Genomic DNA, 18,760 nt, shown 5'->3' on the forward strand with positions numbered 1-18,760 from the left:
TTACATTTAACATGCTAATTACTGCTGCTAATAGTTAGCTGACCCATAGTGCGGTGCGAGCTGAAAATCACCTGTCACCAGCCTGTCTCTACTACTAGTTAACATGAGATCAGTGAAAAAAAGAACAATATGTAACGTAAAAAGGCAACAGCAACCAGTTTTTATACTACTTAACGTAAGCCTGAAATATTTTTTTTAAATAACGGTAATTGAACACTAATCCTCAAAAATGACCTGATTTGAAATTTTAAAAACAACATCGCTGTAACTACATACTCATGCTACATACACATGTCGGTGTGTTGTATAAATATATAAAATAAATGCATTTATTGACTCCTTATTACCAGAAATCGCAGTTCTGTCACTCAACTCTGTCAGTTTGAATGGCCGCCAACGCACTTCCTGGAACTATCTGAAGGCTACATGAATCACGTGACAATGAAACATTTCGAACTTCCGTTGTCGCAACTCTCTCTCTATATGGCTCTGGTGCCACCTAGCCTACATATGAACGTTAATAACGTTTTCATTTGGTTGCTTAATTATTATTTATATTCTATTGTTTTAATTAGACATGTTAAAAAAGCTTATACAAATTGAAATTTGACATAAAAGCTGACATAGCCTATAGGGTAGGCTACTTGTAATAAAATTAGAAAATTACTTTATTGTAAATCACTTTAAAGTGTAACTAAACCCCTGCTCAAAGCCTGACTCCACCCACTGACAATATTTGAAAAATGCTGAAAAGTGGGCAGATCACAGCTAGGGCTGTAGTCAACCAAAGAAATGCTTAGTCGACCAAAGTCCTGTCCTGTGCAACGATCAGTCGACTAAAAAAAAAAAAAAAAAAACAAAGACGCAATTTTGATTGACCATTTATTAAACAATTCTCATAGTGTATTTATAAAACAACAACGAAAAAACATCAATAATACATAAAACTATAATAATAATACAATTCTTTGAAAATTAAGTGATTTTTTTTAACTGCAAAGTGAGGAGCTCACGTCTGGCCACTGACCGGATCCCTTCAGTAATTCCACCGAGAGCATGTTGACAGCGTTGTCCGTTACCACTGACACCCGCTTCTCTGGTGGAATGTGGTAAGCGTCTGCGACTTGAGTGACATTTTCTCCCGTGTGCGCTGCTTTGTTTCTAACACAACACTATTCATTTTACAGTCCGCATCGATGAAATGGGCTTTAACTGTCATGTATGCCTCTATTCTAAGCAAAGATCACAAATCAGATGCGAGACCTACAGCCAGGGAGGATTGGAGTAACGGTCTTGTCGTTTTTTTTGTTTGTTTGATTTTTAATGCAGCCAGACAAAAGATTTAAATTCCTTGGACATTTTGTCGAAAAAAGCCAAAACAAGTAGCGTTCTAACTGAATAAATACAGCAAACCTACCTATATTCCTTACTGAGCGCGAAGCAGCAGTGCAGGCAGCCACAGGTACGGTTCCCGAGTGTTCACGTGGTGCGCTAAACTCTGGCGGTGTTATGTCTAAATTAAAGCATTTAAAGTTTGGGATAAAACATAGGCTAATTATATTTAGAATGCAGTAATATATAACTGGTAATAAAAGGAATAAGTATCAAGGAGTAAATCAATGAAAATGTCTTCATTGATGAAAAAAAAAAAAAAAAAAATATGCAACAGGTCGACCAGTACAAATGTCAGTCGACCAAGACGTCATCGTCCGATTAGTCGACTAAACGACTAAGGTTGACAGCCCTAATCACAGCGGAGATAGAGGGGACGAACCTAGGGCGGGGCTGAGCGAGTGCGGCGTGATCCTGAGACTCGCAGTGACGGATTGATTGACAGCTGCTGTCAGAGACGCTAAAATGGAGAGTGACTGTAATGAAGCAAGTAGCTTTGCAACAGAGCGATCATTTGAAGTAGAGGACTTTTCTTCCCCACTTTTACCTGAAGTGGAGGATGTCGAGATGTCTGTTCATATCAATTCGAGCCGCTGGCTCAAACTGCGGTCTTAACTCCCGCACGGCGTCGCTTTTCAGCGCGAGCTGTGTGGAGAAGCCCATTTCCACCTCCATTGCATTGGAGAAGCAATCCCGTGTAAAACGCAGTTTGCACACTCGAGCTCTAGGCGGGAACTTGCGGTCTTCCAGGCCAAATGCATGCAACCACTGGCGCTTAATTTTAAAGCCTGCTGGTAAACTATGCAGTCCAGCAGTGCTGTCGCAACCAGCAACACACCTCCGTACCATCCTGACCACTGTACTAAATACAGATAAATCTACGCTAACTTGAAGATCTAAATAACTATATAATTGCTATGCTAAATAGATGCTATATTAGTCTATCCTGGTCCATACCAATACTCGCAATTCCAGCTCCTGACTCAATACAGTGATTTTAATGGTTTTATACTGCCAAGGGCGTGGTAGCTCGTACCAAGGGGCGTGGTGAGCTGGAAACTGCTTACTTCACCTGCCACCGCTTATGTCACTTGCCACCGCAACATCCAATAGGAAAAATCAACTGCAGTAGCCACCGTTCAACCTGAAGAGGTCAGCACGTTTTTACACCATATATTGTAGAATTAAAACACTTTATACTCAAATGTCAAAAAAGTTACTCGAATCAATGAACAGCACTAATAAAGCCCCATTCTTATAGATCATTAACTAAAAAAAGTTGGTTTAGGGTTTAGTTACTCTTTAAGGAGTCAGATATCGCCTCGTAATGGTAAGACTATTTTTTTTACAAGTGCTCCTAAAAGGAAAAGTAAGCTCAGAGCCCTAGAAGCGACGTTGTCATTTTATTATGATAATAAAATAGCATTGAGACATTACTCAGCAGCAACGAGGTGTTTCTTTAAGTACGTTAACTAAAAAGAGACGAACAGATAATTCACACACGCAGTTCTTATCCTCTCTCTCAACATTGCCATATTTAAGGGAAAAAGTCAGGTAGTTTGCATCATTGGGTCATCATTTAGCGATCATTAAACATTTATATGGTAAAACAGTTGACTAATATTAAATGATGTTCAGTTTCCATCTCACCTCACTCGCTTTCACTGTTAAACTGACACTTAGCATTGGATTTCGCGCTTTGTTTTTGTGAATGGTAAACCCCTCCTACTTTGATTCGATTGGTCAGCTCAATTATTGTGACATTGACAAGTCCGCTGATCAGGCTGACAATGTAACTTTTAAACCTTATTGCCATCATGCAGTTTGCTGATTTTTGTAATATAGCTGCGTTTGATTTGCAGATAATAAAAACTGGTTTCAGATTAATGTTGCAGGCTCATTAATTGGCAATAGGCTAAATAATTGATAATATAATAATATAATAATAGATCAGAAAAAAAAAATATATATATATATGGCTTGTTTTAAATTAAAATTAAATTAAATTTATGTATTTAGCAGAAATAGTGCATTCAGCTATCTATTTTGACCTATCATTATGTGTCCCCGTGGAATCGAACCCCCAACCTTGTGCTTAATAGCACAATGCTCTACCAATTGAGCTACAGAACACTACTACGTTAAATATCTTCGGTTTGACGGTTACAAATTGCTATTAAACCCGTTACCATAGCTACTGGAAAAACATCCATGACAAACAAAAAACAAAAACAAACAAACATGATAACCTATTTTGGTACAGGTGCAGTAACAATGTATAAAGTCCATACGTTTTTATAATCAACAAGTAACTAGAAACTGTTCATGTACATTACACCTTGATTAGACAATAGGTACACAACGAGCACATATAACGTTAGGCAAGAGATACTTTAGCTCTCACAAATCGTTGTTGGCGCAGTGGCTCCTTTAAATAACCACCGAGCACTTTACAGAATGGGTACCAAAAGATGTAGACTATAAACTGCAGCTGTTTTTGTTTTCTTTAGGAATGTGGATCGAAACAACGTTCTAAACAGCACCATTGGCCACAAAATCAGTCATTAAGCTATACTGAAATCCAGAGTTCATCGGGGCACGTTCGTTCCGCTACAACCTGCGTATCTACACACAGCATCGGAGAAGGACGAAGAAGGTCAAGACAAGAGAACATGTATCGCTGCCCAGATAACGGGCGTGTTTCTGAATCATCAGAGAAAACCACGAATGGAGAGGTTTGCTATTCGAGCCATCGAAGAGCAAAAGCAACTTAAACGCATGAAAAACAGAGAGGATCAGCCGCGTGGAATGTCCGCATCCCGTCTGTTCACCGACGCTCGAGCATCTCTGTGCAGCAGCAGCAAACGGAGCAAAGCGATGCTCAGCGTGCGAATTAAAGGGACGGGGGGTGCGATCTTTTGATTTGTCCAAGTACTCTCTGACTGACTCCTCCTGTGATACTCTGAGACCATGTAGCCAAGCCCACTGGGTTGAAATAGGTACCAAAACCAGCAGGGGACCTCTGTGGCAAACATAGTTTAGAAGAACCAGCAGTTGTATTTAGCATCCAGGTCTTACAAATTGAGGAGTGCAACACACTGAACGACACAAATAATAATGTCTCACGCTTGGGGTTATGGATCAAATGACGGTAAGAGCAGTTTTAAGGGTACTAAATGAATAGTTTAGTCTTTAATAGCCTAATTAATTAGAATTGAATTAATGTGATCATTGCTAAAAAGTGATCAAAGAACAGTTATCTTGATGCATTATGATTTATTAGGTTACTCTGTGGGAGAAATTATTATTAAAACAGAAATAAAATATTAGCAAAGTGCACTTATTAATTTACTTGAGCAGTATCCATTTAAAAGATACTAATGTGTACCATTTACATATAAATATGTACAGTTTAAATACTAATATGTACATTTAAGGTACTATTTTTTTCCCTTTAGGGGGAAATAAGATTTTAAAGGGTCCTGCCCCCGTGACAGCTTTTGTCCTTTTTGTGTTTGTGTGTGTGTGAGATAAATGTGAGATAAATTGTTGCAGACTAGACTGTAAACAAAATGTTTTGTTGGTCTGTTAAATGTTAAATATAGTAAAAAAGAAAGAAAGAAAGAGACAGTAATATGAATAAAATAATCTGGTCAAATGCACCAACAAAAGTCAAAGCTTGAAAAAGCTCATTGAAGTAGCAACTGCATGTATCCACTGGTTCAGGTGTATATTTGTTGACCTTGAATCTTGCAAGGAATGTAAACACACTTTTGTTGTTTATCTAGGTACAAGCTTTTTATCTAACTTTGTTCCGCGTTTCATCTTTTTATCATATCAGGGCCAGAAAAGTGGGCAGCAAGCTTTCCCATTGCAAACGGAGCCAGGCAGTCTCCCATTGATATCGTACCCACCCAAGCACAAAATGACCCTTCTCTGAAGCAACTCAAACTGAAGTATGACCCTGCCACCGCTAAGGGCATCCTCAACAATGGCCATTCATTCCAAGTGGATTTCACTGATGACAACAACAGCTCAAGTTAGTATATTACTGCATTTGTTGTTCCTTATTTTAAACCTCTTAAAGAATCTTGACCAAGGGGGCATCAGGTATTTACAGTCGTAACTATGGGTGCTCCAGAAAGGGAACAAAATGTACAAAATAATAAGTGGATCCTGTTGTTGTGTTATAGGATCCACTTATTTGGTATTTTACATAGTCCTGTTTTCATACAGTTTTCATCAACATTGAGCAGATTTTGGTAGTGACATTTTTTGGCTACACATGGCAAATGTATGTACCTTTTTTAGCATATTCCTTTTTTGTCTTTGAACCTAATTAAAGTATTTAAAAGAAAACTGCAAAAAAAATAATAAATAAATAAATAAAATTAATTGCATATTGAGTAGTAAAATGAAAAGAACTGGTGCATCTAAATCTTTCAATCATTATGGATGGTATATAAACAGCTAAATATTCAGCTACTGAATTCTTTCATCACCACATCTCCTGCCATATTTCTATCCATTCATTACTAACTTAATTTATTAAGTATTCCTGGGTAGCTTTTAGTGCTCAAGTTGTCGAAACTCAAGATTGAGATCTGTATATCTCAGGCAGCAAAGATTACATGAAATTGTGTGTTTCTCTTATTGTGTCCTTGTAGCCTACACTAGAACTTTATCTCTCACTAAAATTTGTTTCAGTTTACTGTATAATTCATCTATACCAAATCAACAAATGCTGTAAAACTGTTATGTGAGCAGCGGATGTGAATGTGGATGTGTTTTTTCCTCTGAAAGTGGAAATAAGGCACTTAAAGCACTGTGTACTCAAGTGCTAATGTATTCTATTGTAAGAAAAAGAATAGAGCCACATATCAGTGCTGTATGCCATGGTTGGTCAATAAGAGCAACATGTGCTAAATTTTAATGGCAATTTCAAGACTCACACATATGCTTGGAAAATAAACATTTTAAACAGTGGTACAGAAACACCACTGAATAGAGAAAATAGAAAATGAGTCTTAAACACTTTCTGCACACAGAATGCTTGCTGAAAAAAGAAAGAAGTAGCTATTGAATATGTTAGGTAGTGAATACTGAACTGCTCAAATAATATCTCAAGTAATATGAAGTAGTCCATTCATATTAACATTTTTAATAGGCAATCTGCAATCTACCAAAAAAGAAGAAGAGGTTCCATGTCATTAAGGATGCCTAATATCTATATTTGTACCAAATGATCTGATATTTGAGATTTAAATTAATTCATTACAGTTGATATTGGATGTTTATGCACATGTATGATTTTAAGAGCCAAAAAGGTAATATAGAATTTTAATATTGGCCAGTATTAATACACAGAGGTTAGGGAATTTTTTTTTTGAAAGAAGTCTCCTATACTCACCAAGTCTGCATTTATTTGGTTAAAACTACAGTAAAAACCATTTAAAATAACTCTTGTGTGTTTTAATATATTTAAAATTGTAATTAAAATAGAATGTAGTAATTGTAATTATAATAATGCATCACAATATGACTATTTTACCGTATTTTTGATAAAGTAAAAGCAGCCTTTATTGGTGAGCATGAGGCTTCTTTTAAATTCATTGAAATAATCATAATTACTTTAAACTTTTGGAATATATCCTATATATTTAATTAAAATATATTTTGAAATGCAGTAGTGTATATATCTTACATTATCTTAATATTTTATTCACATTGCTAAGTAATACTTATGAGATAGAATCTGAAATAATGACTAGTGCTGTTAAAGAAACCACTGAAATAATTTTTTGTGTGTGTAGCTCTGGCTGGAGGTCCCGTCACTGGAATATACAGGTTGAGACAGTTTCATTTCCACTGGGGAAGCAGTGATGACAAGGGCTCAGAGCACACCGTTGCTGGAACCAAGTTCCCCTGTGAGGTAATGAGACTATCACTCCCAGTACCACATTACAACTGAAGAAACCTTCATTCTACTGTGTTGTGGTTCAGTTCATTCAAATTCTTGAATGTCTCTCCCCTAAAACTAATTATAGCTCACCCACTGCTCATGAATGTTCTGGTGATGTTCTCTCATGCATTTGTTAATCCCCTCTTTTAAACATGTTGAGATATTTAGCTAATTCAGTATGGTTTTTGCATATACTGAATGTTTCATAACACGTCTCTTCCTTTCTAAAGCTTCATCTCGTTCACTGGAACACTAAGTACCCAAACTTTGGAGAAGCTGCCAGTAAGCCTGATGGCCTTGCTGTGGTTGGAGTTTTTCTCAAGGTCAGGATTTCAGCCAAAAGCATTTCAGTATTTGCAGTGATTAAATGATCTAAAAGTGGTTTTTGTTTACCAGATTGGTCCCACCAATCCAAGACTTCAGAAAGTGTTAGATGCTCTTGGTGACATCAGATCAAAGGTATTAACATATAGCTGTTAATTATAATCTTTATGTAGGATATTTACTCCTCCCACTTGCCCTCAGATGTTTTATTTCATTTTATTTTTTATACAGTTTTACAATGTGTCTGTTTCTTCTCCAGGGCAGACAGACTACATTTACCAACTTTGATCCTAAAACCTTGCTGCCCGCCTCTCTGGATTTCTGGACTTATGAGGGGTCTCTGACCACACCTCCTCTACTGGAGAGCGTCACCTGGATTGTTCTGAAAGATCCAATCAGTGTTAGTCCTGCTCAGGTACTTCATCACCATACTTTATGCATGATTTAACATTTTCATTTGTGCAGTTAAAATTATATACAGACACCTAGTTCTAGTCCATATTTTTAGATCTTATGTTATCTTGAGTCATTATAACTTGATTATGTCCACACGTTTTGTTAATTTGTTAGGGGAATATGTTTTTTTTTTTTTTTGCTACTGCTACTTATTGAGTTGATAAGTTAAATACCCAAATCAAATACGGTTTTCTTTGTAGTTGTAGTTTTGCTTTGCTTTGTAGGTTTACTAGTATGATAACACAAATGTTGTCTCAGCATTTAACATCACTCCTAATTTTAAACTGCGAGGGTCCGTGCTCTATATGTTTCTGCTTCTAAAAAAAAAATAATAATAAAGTGCTTGCCTGACAGTTAATATTATATTTAAGTCAGGCTTGTGCCTTTAAGATGGAACCAACACCCATATATTCATTACTGGAGATGAATTAGGGCCTCATTGCAGTCTAGTCTTGTTTATATATGAAGGATCTCAAGACACTGAAGACTGGAGAAGTGTAGCACAATTATTAAGAAGTTATAAAGCTTGTTTTGAAAATGCTGCTTTAGCAGGATCATGAGAGTGATATTATGCTTAAAAAAAAAACAACATAAAAAAAAAAAAAAACCCTGTTCATTACCTTTCCCTGATGTAGACCGTGCTGTAAGCCTGCAGAGGTTATTTTAGTCTCCAGTGGTTAGTCAGAACAGTCTAAAGGCTGCACGGGAATTCTGGCATGTGCTCTATGAATGAGCATGAAGCTAAATATAGGAAATTAAGGGTGTAAATAAGCTCTGCAAGACTGCCAACAACACACTAAGCATCACAATCCAAGAGAAAATAATCTCTCCCTGTCTGTCTGTTCTTCAGATGGCTAAGTTCCGTAGCCTGTTGTTCACATCTGAAGGAGAGGCACCTTCCTGCATGGTTGACAACTTCAGACCCCCTCAACCTCTCAAGGGACGCAAAGTCCGTGCATCCTTCAAGTAAACAGCAGTATGAATGCCACAACCCTCCCACTGCCTTCTGATCATGGTGCTTTTGACTGGTTCAGAAAAACATTCCCAGTGAAACTGCTACTGAAATATCACACAGTGTTTGTTCTCAATTTTGGCGATTGCTTACATTGCAGTGTTGATAACAAGAAACCTGATTCTGATCTTCTAAAACTTTCTGTTTTTGACATAAATGCTAATATTATTACTTAACATGAGAAATAGTATTTAAAATGCTTATACTCATGCTTGATAACAATGGCAGTCCCAGCTGGACAGTGGTTTGTTAACTAAACTTGACAAATGGGAGAATATTTAATTCCCTCTTCATCCCAGTCTGTCTTTGATTGCTCTATTTCATGCTTTATTTCTAGCTTTACAGAATTGTACTATACTCCATGCTATTTAATATGAAATACATCATGGTTCTTATTGTGTTTATGGCAATGGGTGAATGTCAGTCAAATGTCTATGTATTAAAGCTGAAATATCTACAGGAAAGCACTTACTGTTTATACAGTAACGGCAATATTTTATTGTTAGAGTGTTTTATTATTCATCAAGGGGAATTTCTTTTAAAATTGTTTCTGAGATGTTCTGCCATAAATACAGTCATATGATATAGATTTTTTTCAGAATAAAATTGAGCAGTACTGTAAAGCAGTGATATATTAGGTATTCTATCAGCAATAATTAAAAATATATTTTAACTATACTTCCTGTGATTGTTTTCTGTCCACTTCACAATGAATCGCATTAGTGATACACATAAACTGATGTTAACATCAGCTGTAATACATAACTGAGTTTTTTACACTTTACAAAAAGATCAAACTTAATTAACATTAGTTCTATCACGAGAGCTCTCTGAGGATTTTAGCATAGTAATGTATATGACAATGTTAATGTATTTGGTCCTAGCAGAATAGATTTGCTATGCTGCTGCTGTTGATTATTGCTACTCTATATTTGTAGATTATTGCTGCTGCTGCAGGCAAGCACAGGAACTTCCTACTGCCAATACAAAAGGCGATATGGTGCTGAGAGTATTTAAGACATACTGCTGCTGCACAAATAGCATATAAAATAACCTGTAACAGATCTATACAGGTGGAGAGTTTCAGATGAACTCTGAAAGAATGCTGCACTGCTCAAGCAATTGCTAAACAGCCATTTAAATGTAAAGCAGCAAGCTCATTGGCTGCGTATGCAGCATGAATCAATCAGCATATAATCATCAGTTTACATTAAGGACCCATCAGTCTGAGCCATCTAGAGTTTCATGACAGAACTTGGTATTTAATATATTAGGTGTAGTAAATTAACAACAGAAACATTTTTGTACAACATTTACATAATTTAATGCTACTTTATAAATATACTATAATTTAATTGTATTACTACTTGATCATAACATATTACAAATATTACAAGTAATTACAAATGCTACTATATTGAACTTTACTGTTACTGACAGATAGACTGTCAACTAAAATTATACATTGAAGATAATGCACACTTCTGTGTTCCTGACCCCCCCCCCCCCCAATAAAAGATTTAGCTGAGCATAGAAGCTGTACTGCAGACTAGCAAATATTTGGGGTTTCCCACAAATAAAACAGCTTCTCCTTTTCACATGGCTGTCTGACAAAAGTAAAATAAAGAATGAACCTCTTCCTCATGCTAGTTTCTGCTAAATGAAGTTTGTAATTTTAAAGAACCATTTCAACCCTTTTCTGACGTCATATTTCAAAAAGTTCTGTTGTGAAATTTCAGCAGTAAAAGTGGAAATTTGTAATTCGAGAACATTCAAGATCAACATCTGTCAAATACTCTCCAGGCCGTGTCAACTCATGGATAACTCATGTTATCATGGAGAAATAATGAGATCATTACCCAGAGATCCTGTCATACAGGCTGAGAGAGGCCTTTATCTTGGAAGCTGGCACATCACCACAGATGAGCACAGTTTTGGATGCTGGACAGTACAAATGGCTAATGCTCTTTATGAGTTTCCAGCCTTAATTACGCAACCCCTGCTTTGCTGGGAACACATTCTTATGGCGGTCTTTAATCTGGGTTGGCATCACCTAAGGTAGTACAAAGCAGATAACATTTAGCAGTACAACCCACTGCTGCTGCCTTGCAGAAAACCCCTAAACATAAGAGCTTCATGTGAGCTTGAGTGCCAAATTACTTACTATTATTAATGACTTTTCATATTCCAATGGCTGTTCTTACTAAAAGTCTGGCCTTGCTGTAAAAAAAAGAAAACATAGGAGACATGCAGTGACATAAGGGAGAAGGAAAGTAGATGAATAGATTAAGCATGAGTGCACAGATGAGTGCACAACAAAACAGTCAACAAAATAACTAAGATAAAGACAGAGGAGAACAGAGAGAGCAGATACAGGAAGGGGAAAAGAGTCAGAAAAGCAACAGATTTGCAGATATGTGCAAGAACCACATGCCAAAATAATAAAAAGCTGCTTTTTGCCATGTAAGTTAAACTGCTGACAGATGAATGACTGGATCACAAACAGAGTACAACATTCTCCACAAGAGGACATGAATCCATACATGAACGCATGCTATTAGCATCTAGTACATAATTAGATATATAGCATAACAAAGCTTGAAATGCTTTGTAGATACAGGGTTGTTGCACATATCACAGCAACACGTTTACAATTCTTACAAGTACTTTTGCTTCACTCCACAAAGAATGCCATGCCTCAGTGGTGTAATACATGGTACTCCCTTAAGAAGATCTGCTACTTTTTCAATTACAGGAATGAAAACCCCAAAGCATGGCATGCTGCAATGAAATGAGAAATGAAATCAATTGAAAATTTTAAATGAAAACTATAATTTAGTCTTTCAGAAAAAAGAAAGAAAGAAGGAAAGAAATAGCAAACAAAGGGACAGACTTAACCAGTGAGATCTTCTTTTTTTAATTATCTTAATAGTTCTGCAGAAATGGGCAGCACCAGTAGAGGAACTGTGGATGAGTTGTCCAGAATAAAGCCTCTTGATCCAAACAATAAAACCATTGAAGACAGGATTTCAGGGGACAGATCAGTTTCATATTACCCCAGCTTTTGAAGCATTATCTGAAAACTCCACCATACCCCATCAGAAAAGACTAGCAGAACAGGTCACTTTTTCTTTTCACATGCAGCTTATATTCTGCAGAAAATAAGACATCAAATTAAAAGGTTTGGGGACTGTTTGTTCAGAAGCACTGGCCTTGGTTAGGCCAGTATGAAACCTGTAAGTAATCCATAATTAATGGTACCCAAGCTGCTGATCAATATTCAACAGTGATGACATACAGAAGAGGAAAATGATATCCAAGCCACAGAACTTAAAAGACTATAGCTGTAATTATTTGCAATGCATTATTATTTATTTATTTTTTTTTTAACAAGGAATTATTTCTCACTCTTATGAAGAGATGGTCCTCACTGCAGAACACAAGTCCAGGGGCGTGGTTGGATGCAGATTCAACTCCTCCCACCTGACATATACCTAAACCTACCCGTCTCCACCCCCTTATCCACAAACCCACCCATCTCCACCACCTTATCAGCAGCTCATGCAAGAACATGGTGTGTTACTATGAAGATGGAAAAATCAGCCCTCAAGCATCATTTAGCAACATGGCTGGTCAGTCCAGGGCAGGCTCATATGGGAGGTGTCACATTCTTCTGGCATTATTGCATGTGTGTAACTGCAATACTTATACATTCTTATTTTTTGGAAGAAATTAATACTTTTATTCAGCAAGGACATATTAAATTGATGAAAAGCAACAGTAAAGACATTTATTATTTGAAAAAAATTATATTTCAAGTACATGCTGTTCCTTCTGAACCTTTTATTCATTAAAGAAAAAAAAATATGTATAGTATAGAAGCAATCAATGGCTGCTGTAAATTTAGCTTTGCCATGACAGATATAAATTAAATTTCAAAATAAATGAAAATAGATAAGTTAATTTAAATTGCAATCATATTTAACATTTTTGATATGTATTTTATATAATAAATGCAGCCTTAGTGAGCATTCTTAAAATGTCTGATAAAATAAAATAAAAACTTACCAACTCCAAACTAAAACATTTTATCAGCTCTCCTATCTCCAGTAATAAACATTTTTACAATATAATACACTATTTCCTATTTTAAGCACCTAATTACTTTTTAACCAAATAAAATTTATAACAAGCAGATAGAAGTACAGTTATAATATTTCAGATTTACAGTTAAAAGTATACCAAACAAATGAAGGTATAAACCATGACACCAAACACAAGTAGAATATTGTCCCCTCAGTCTAAGACAGTTTAATTTCACCTTCTACATCCAAACTTCTACTAAAGATCAGCTGTTAACTCTTTACAGTTGCAATTATAGGGCATTACTAGGCAAATTACCACCTGTTCACTTAAAGTTAGTCAGACAGACGTGTGTTGAATTCTACATGTTAGTTACAGTATATGGCCTCATTCTGGAGGAATATTAGCAGAGCAAAACTGAAAGTGGCCTTAATAGAAATAAACACTGAAAAATATAATATAATGAAAGCATATACTGTATATAATGAGTATAACTAATTAACAGGAGATATGTCTGGATTTAAACACACAGAAAACAGTGTGACAGGAGATATTGTCACGGTTGGTAAACCGTGATCTCTGGGTTTTGCACTTTGTGGGTGAAGTCTGTGTGTTACGCGTCTGCACTGATTAGTTTGTGGGCGTCTCCGTTAATTGTCATCAGCAGCTGCTGTCACTCATTACCCTCTCTATATAATGGCTTGTCTCATGTCTTGTGTTTGTGAGAGCGTTGTTTCATGTTGGTTAACCGTGCTTTGCTTTCTGTTGTGTTCTGCGTTTTGGATGTCCGTGTCTTCCCCCGGAACCTTGTCCACTCTTCGCAACCACCACAAGCATCACAACTTACCTTCGGCTCGATTCCCCGCAGTTCCTGTGCTACCCTCTCCTGCTGCCAACTCACCACTGCCATCTGGATTCATCACCTCCTTCCACCATCTCGGACTGTATCTTCTTCCCAGCGTTGTTTGTGTTCCAGTTTGTTTGGTTATTGTCTCTCATTAAAACTTTGTTCATACTCACACTTGTTTCCAGCTTCTCCTTCACCCAGTTGTCACAGAACGCTCTCACCATCATGGAAGCAGCGAGCACCACTTCCTTGTCTGACTTCATCCATCACAGCGTCAATTGAATGGATCAGCAGCAGGAGAGCATCGCAAACACCGGACGCGCTATCCGAGCGCTGGTGACACAGGTGTCTGAGCTCACCCAGCAGATCCACCAGCTCACCTCTCCCACTGCGCCCACCACACCGCCTGTGCCACCCATCCCCCGGGAGACCTCCCAGGATCACTTCTGGCCACGACTTCCGGCGCCAGAGAATTATTCCGGTGAGCCAAATTTCTGCAAGACTTTCCTTAACAACCGACCGAGGAGTCGAAGGTTGCATTTACCCTGACTTTACTATCTGGCAAAGCTGCCTTATGGGGGACGGCGGTGTGGGAGAACAAACATCCGTGTTGCGCCTCGTTCCACACCCTCTTGGAGGAGATGAAACGGGTCTTCGATAGAGCCGCGGCCGGCAGGGAAGCCGCCCACCAGCTCTCAGAACTGCAACAAGGTAGATCTTCGGTCACGGACTATTCCATCCAGTTCCGCACCCTGGCAGCCGCGTGCCAGTGGAACGAGGCGGCGCAGTGGGATCGATTCCTGCATGGGCTGGCCGACTGTGTTCAGAAGGAGATCTATCTCCTCGAGCTGCCCCCTACACTCAACGGACTAATCAACCTGGCTCTTCGAGTTGATGCCCGGATTAACCGTCTGGGTAGACAGACCAGTCCAACACGCCATCCCATCTCTCCGGAGAGGGGCCGCTCGAGTCGAGAGAACACGGTCGGTCCCGTCGACGACCACGAACCCATGCAGGTGGGTAGAGCTCGGCTGTCCCAGAGGGAGAGAGAGCGGCGGAGGTCCCAAGGATTGTGTTTATACTGCGGAGGCTCAGGACATCCCATCTATTCCTGCCCGGTAAAAGAGCCAGCCCGGTAGTAAAAATGAGGCTACTATTGGGTGGGATCTCCGCTGGGAAGTCCTCAACTACATCATCGACTCTCCTTCCGGTGAAACTGCGGTGGGAGAATCACATTCATGACTGTCACGCCCTTCTGGACTCTGGAGCCGAAGGTAATTTCATTGACTCACTCCTTGAACATCACCTGAACATTCCTGTCCTGCCTGTGTCTCTTCCCATCCATGTCACCGCACTCAACGGCCAGGAACTGCCACACGTCACCCACTATACTGAACCCATCACTCTGCTCACATCAAGCAATCATTGTGAAACCATATCCTTTTTTGGTTAATCTGGTTAATCAAACATAATCCACGAGTGGATTGGGGTTCCAACACTGTCACATTGTGGAGTGAAAGTTGTCATGAGTCTTGTCTGGTTTCTGCTTGTCCTGTTGTGCCTGTTTCTGTCTTTCAGAAGGAGAACATGGTATTATCAAACGTGCCCGCAGAGTACCTGGACCTGAAGGAGGTGTTCAGTCCCGTGCTGCTTCTCTTCCTCCGCATCGTCCCTATGACTGTGCTATAGACTTAGTGCCAGGTAAGTCTCCGCCAAAAGGCAAACTATACTCTCTTTCTATTCCGGAGAGGGAGGCCATGGAGAAATACATTTCTGATTCCTTGGCATCGAGGTTCATCCACCCTTCCTCTTCTCCAGCGGGGGCGGGATTCTTTTTTGTGGGTAAAAAGGATGGTTCTCTGCGACCTTGTATTGACTACCGAGAGCTGAACAACATTACGATAAAGAACACCTATCCTTTGCCACTTATGTCTTCAGCTTTTGAGAGGTTACAGGGAGCATCCGTATTCACAAAATTGGATTTACGTAATGCTTATCATTTGGTCCGCATCAGGAAGGGGGATGAATGGAAAACCGCCTTTAATACCCCTAGAGGGCACTTTGAATACTTGGTGATGCCGTTCGGGCTCTCCAACTCGCCAGGGGTTTTCCAAGCACTCATTAATGACGTGTTGAGAGATATGGTAGATCAGTTTATATATGTTTACCTGGATGACATGCTGATTTTTTCTTTGTCTCACCAGGAACACATTCAACACATCAGACGAGTGCTTCAGAGATTACTTGAGAATGGGCTTTTTGTCAAGGCGGAGAAATGTGTATTCCATGCACAGTCTGTTCCCTTCCTAGGGTATATCGTCTCATCCGAGGGAATACGTATGGACCTTGACAAGGTTAAGGCTGTGATAGATTGGCCATCTCCAGATTCTCGTAAGCCGTTTCTGGGGTTCGCCAATTTCTATCTGACTTTTTTTTTCGTAATTTCAGCCAACTAGCCTCACCTCTGACGGCCTTGACCTCTCCCAGTACTCCGTTCAGGTGGTCGGACGCAGCCGAGACTGCATTCACTAACCTCAAGAGGCGCTTTGTTTCGGCTCCCATCCTTGTGGCCCCTGACCACACACGGCAGTTCGTGGTGGAGGACGACGCATCAGAGGTGGGGGTAGGAGCAGTGCTGTCCCAACGTGCTGCCTCGGACGATAAGGTACATCCATGCGTGTTTTTCTCCCATCGTTTATCTCCTGCTGAACGCAATTATGACATTGGTAACAGAGAATTGTTGGCCGTCAAATTAGCTTTAGAGGAGTGGCGTCACTGGTTGGAAGGCTCAGGGGTACCTTTCATTGTTTGGACCGAGCATAAGAATTAAGAGTACATTAGAACTGCCAAAAGACTCAATTCCAGGCAGGCTCAGTGGGCCCTTTTTCCGGTCGTTTTGATTTTACTCTATCGTACCGCCCGGGATCCAAAAATGTCAAACCCGACTCTTTATCATGTCTTTTTGATCCCTCCGCCCACCCGGTGACTCCCGAGTGTCACTACTTTCTTACCTGAGAAAGTAGTTGTCTCAGCACTCGTGTGGGAGGTCGAGTCGAAGGTCAAGACAGCCTTAGAAGGGGTAACGCCTCCGCCCGGTTGTCCACCGAATCGTTTATTTTTGCCGGATGAGTTAAGGTCCGAAGTTATTCAGTGGGGTCACTGCTCTAACGTTGCTTGTCATCCAGGGATAAGTCGAACTAATGGGTTAGTTAAACAACGATTCTGGTGGCAACTTATGGCTCTTGATGTCCAAGATTTTGTTTTGGCTTGCTCAGTTTGCGCCAGTGGTAAGTCATCTAACCGACCTCCTGATGGGCTCCTTCAACCGCTGTCTGTCCCTTCGAGACCCTGGTCCCACATCGCACTAGATTTTGTTACCGCCCTCCCGCCCTCTAATGGCATGACGGTCGTTTTGACCGGAGTGGACCGGTTCTCAAAGGCGGCACATTTCATTCCCTTGCCCAAATTACTGACAGCCAAGGAGACAGCGGTCACTGTCCTAGATCCAGCTTTCGGCTTCATGGCCTCCCGGTAGACGTGGTTTCTGACAGGGGATCTCAATTTATATCCAAATTTTTGAAAGAATTTTGTAAGCTGCTAGGAGCATCGGTTAGCCTGTCTTCGGGTTATCATCCTCAGAGTAACTGGCAGTCTGAGCGAGCCAACCAAGATTTAGAGAGGACGTTGCGATGTTTGGTCTCCAAGAATCCTTCTTCCTGGAGCCAACAACTCTCTATGGTGGAGTACGCTCACAATTCGTTACCAGTGTCAGCCACGTGCCTTTCTCCGTTTCAGTGCATCTTAGGTTACCAGCCACCAGTTTTTCCCAGTCTGGAATCTGAAGTCGCGGTCCCCTCCGCTCACGCGTTTGTCCAGAGGTGCCACCGCACCTGGACCAGAGCCTGCGAGACTCTGCTCCGGGTGAGGGAGCGCACTAAGGCCAAGGCCGATCGTCACCAGTCAAAGCCTCCCGTTTACGTCGTGGGTCAAAAAGTGTGGCTTTCTACCATTAACATTCCTCTGCGATCCGTATCTAACAAGTTAGCTCCCAAATTTATTGGCCTGTTTACTATCACCAAGATCATTAGTCCGGTGACAGTCCGCCTCAAACTACCTCCAGCGTACAGGAGGATACATCCCGCCTTTCATGTGTCCAAAATTAAACACGTGTTTTATGCACGTATTAATCCGCCTACTCCGGTTCCCCGGCCGCCACGTCTCGTAGATGGGGAACCGACATATTCGGTTAATCGTATTCTGGACTCAAGACGGAGGGGATGAGGATTCCAGTACCTGGTGGACTGGGAGGGTTACGGTCTGGAGGAGAGAAGTTGGGTACCTGCTAGGGACATATTGGATCACTCCCTTATTGATGATTACAATCGGCAGGTAGGCCCTTCTGGGAACTCCAGGAGGCGTTCTTGGGGGGGGGGGGGGGGGGGGTACTCTCTGGGTTTTGCACTTTGTGGGTGAAGTCTGTGTGTTACTGCACTGATTAGTTTGTGGGCGTCTCCGTTAATTGTCATCAGCAGCTGTTGTCACTCATTACCCTCTCTATAGAATGGCTTGTCTCAGGTCTTGTGTTTTTGAGAGCGTTGTTTCATGTTGGTTAACCGTGCTTTGCTTTCTGTTGTGTTCTGCGTTTTGGATGTCCGTGTCTTCCCCCGGAACCTCGTCCACTCTT

At 40.1% G+C, this 18,760-nt stretch overlaps 1 protein-coding gene across 1 annotated transcript; it reads left to right on the top strand.

Annotated features, from left to right (window-relative positions):
* The first annotated feature begins 3,763 nt into the window (after positions 1-3,763).
* LOC132154896 (carbonic anhydrase-like) lies at positions 3,764-9,824 on the top strand. Its single transcript, XM_059563620.1, has 7 exons — positions 3,764-4,543; positions 5,234-5,431; positions 7,206-7,324; positions 7,585-7,677; positions 7,751-7,813; positions 7,938-8,093; positions 8,985-9,824. The coding sequence occupies exons 1-7, from the start codon at positions 4,510-4,512 to the stop codon at positions 9,102-9,104; spliced, it is 783 nt and encodes a 260-aa protein (XP_059419603.1). The 5' UTR covers positions 3,764-4,509; the 3' UTR covers positions 9,105-9,824.
* Positions 9,825-18,760: the final 8,936 nt, after the last annotated feature.

The sequence above is a fragment of the Carassius carassius genome, chromosome 12 (genome assembly GCF_963082965.1).
Source record: "Carassius carassius chromosome 12, fCarCar2.1, whole genome shotgun sequence".
NCBI classification, from domain to species: Eukaryota; Metazoa; Chordata; class Actinopteri; order Cypriniformes; family Cyprinidae; genus Carassius; species Carassius carassius.

Excerpts from the sequence above, each read along its gene's own strand:
- LOC132154896 (XM_059563620.1), top strand. The coding sequence starts at position 4,510 with ATGTCTCACGCTTGGGGTTATGGATCAAATGACG. Across the intron at positions 7,325-7,584 it reads GAACCAAGTTCCCCTGTGAG|CTTCATCTCGTTCACTGGAA; the intron begins GTAATGAGACTA and ends TCCTTTCTAAAG. Across the intron at positions 7,814-7,937 it reads TTGGTGACATCAGATCAAAG|GGCAGACAGACTACATTTAC; the intron begins GTATTAACATAT and ends TTTCTTCTCCAG.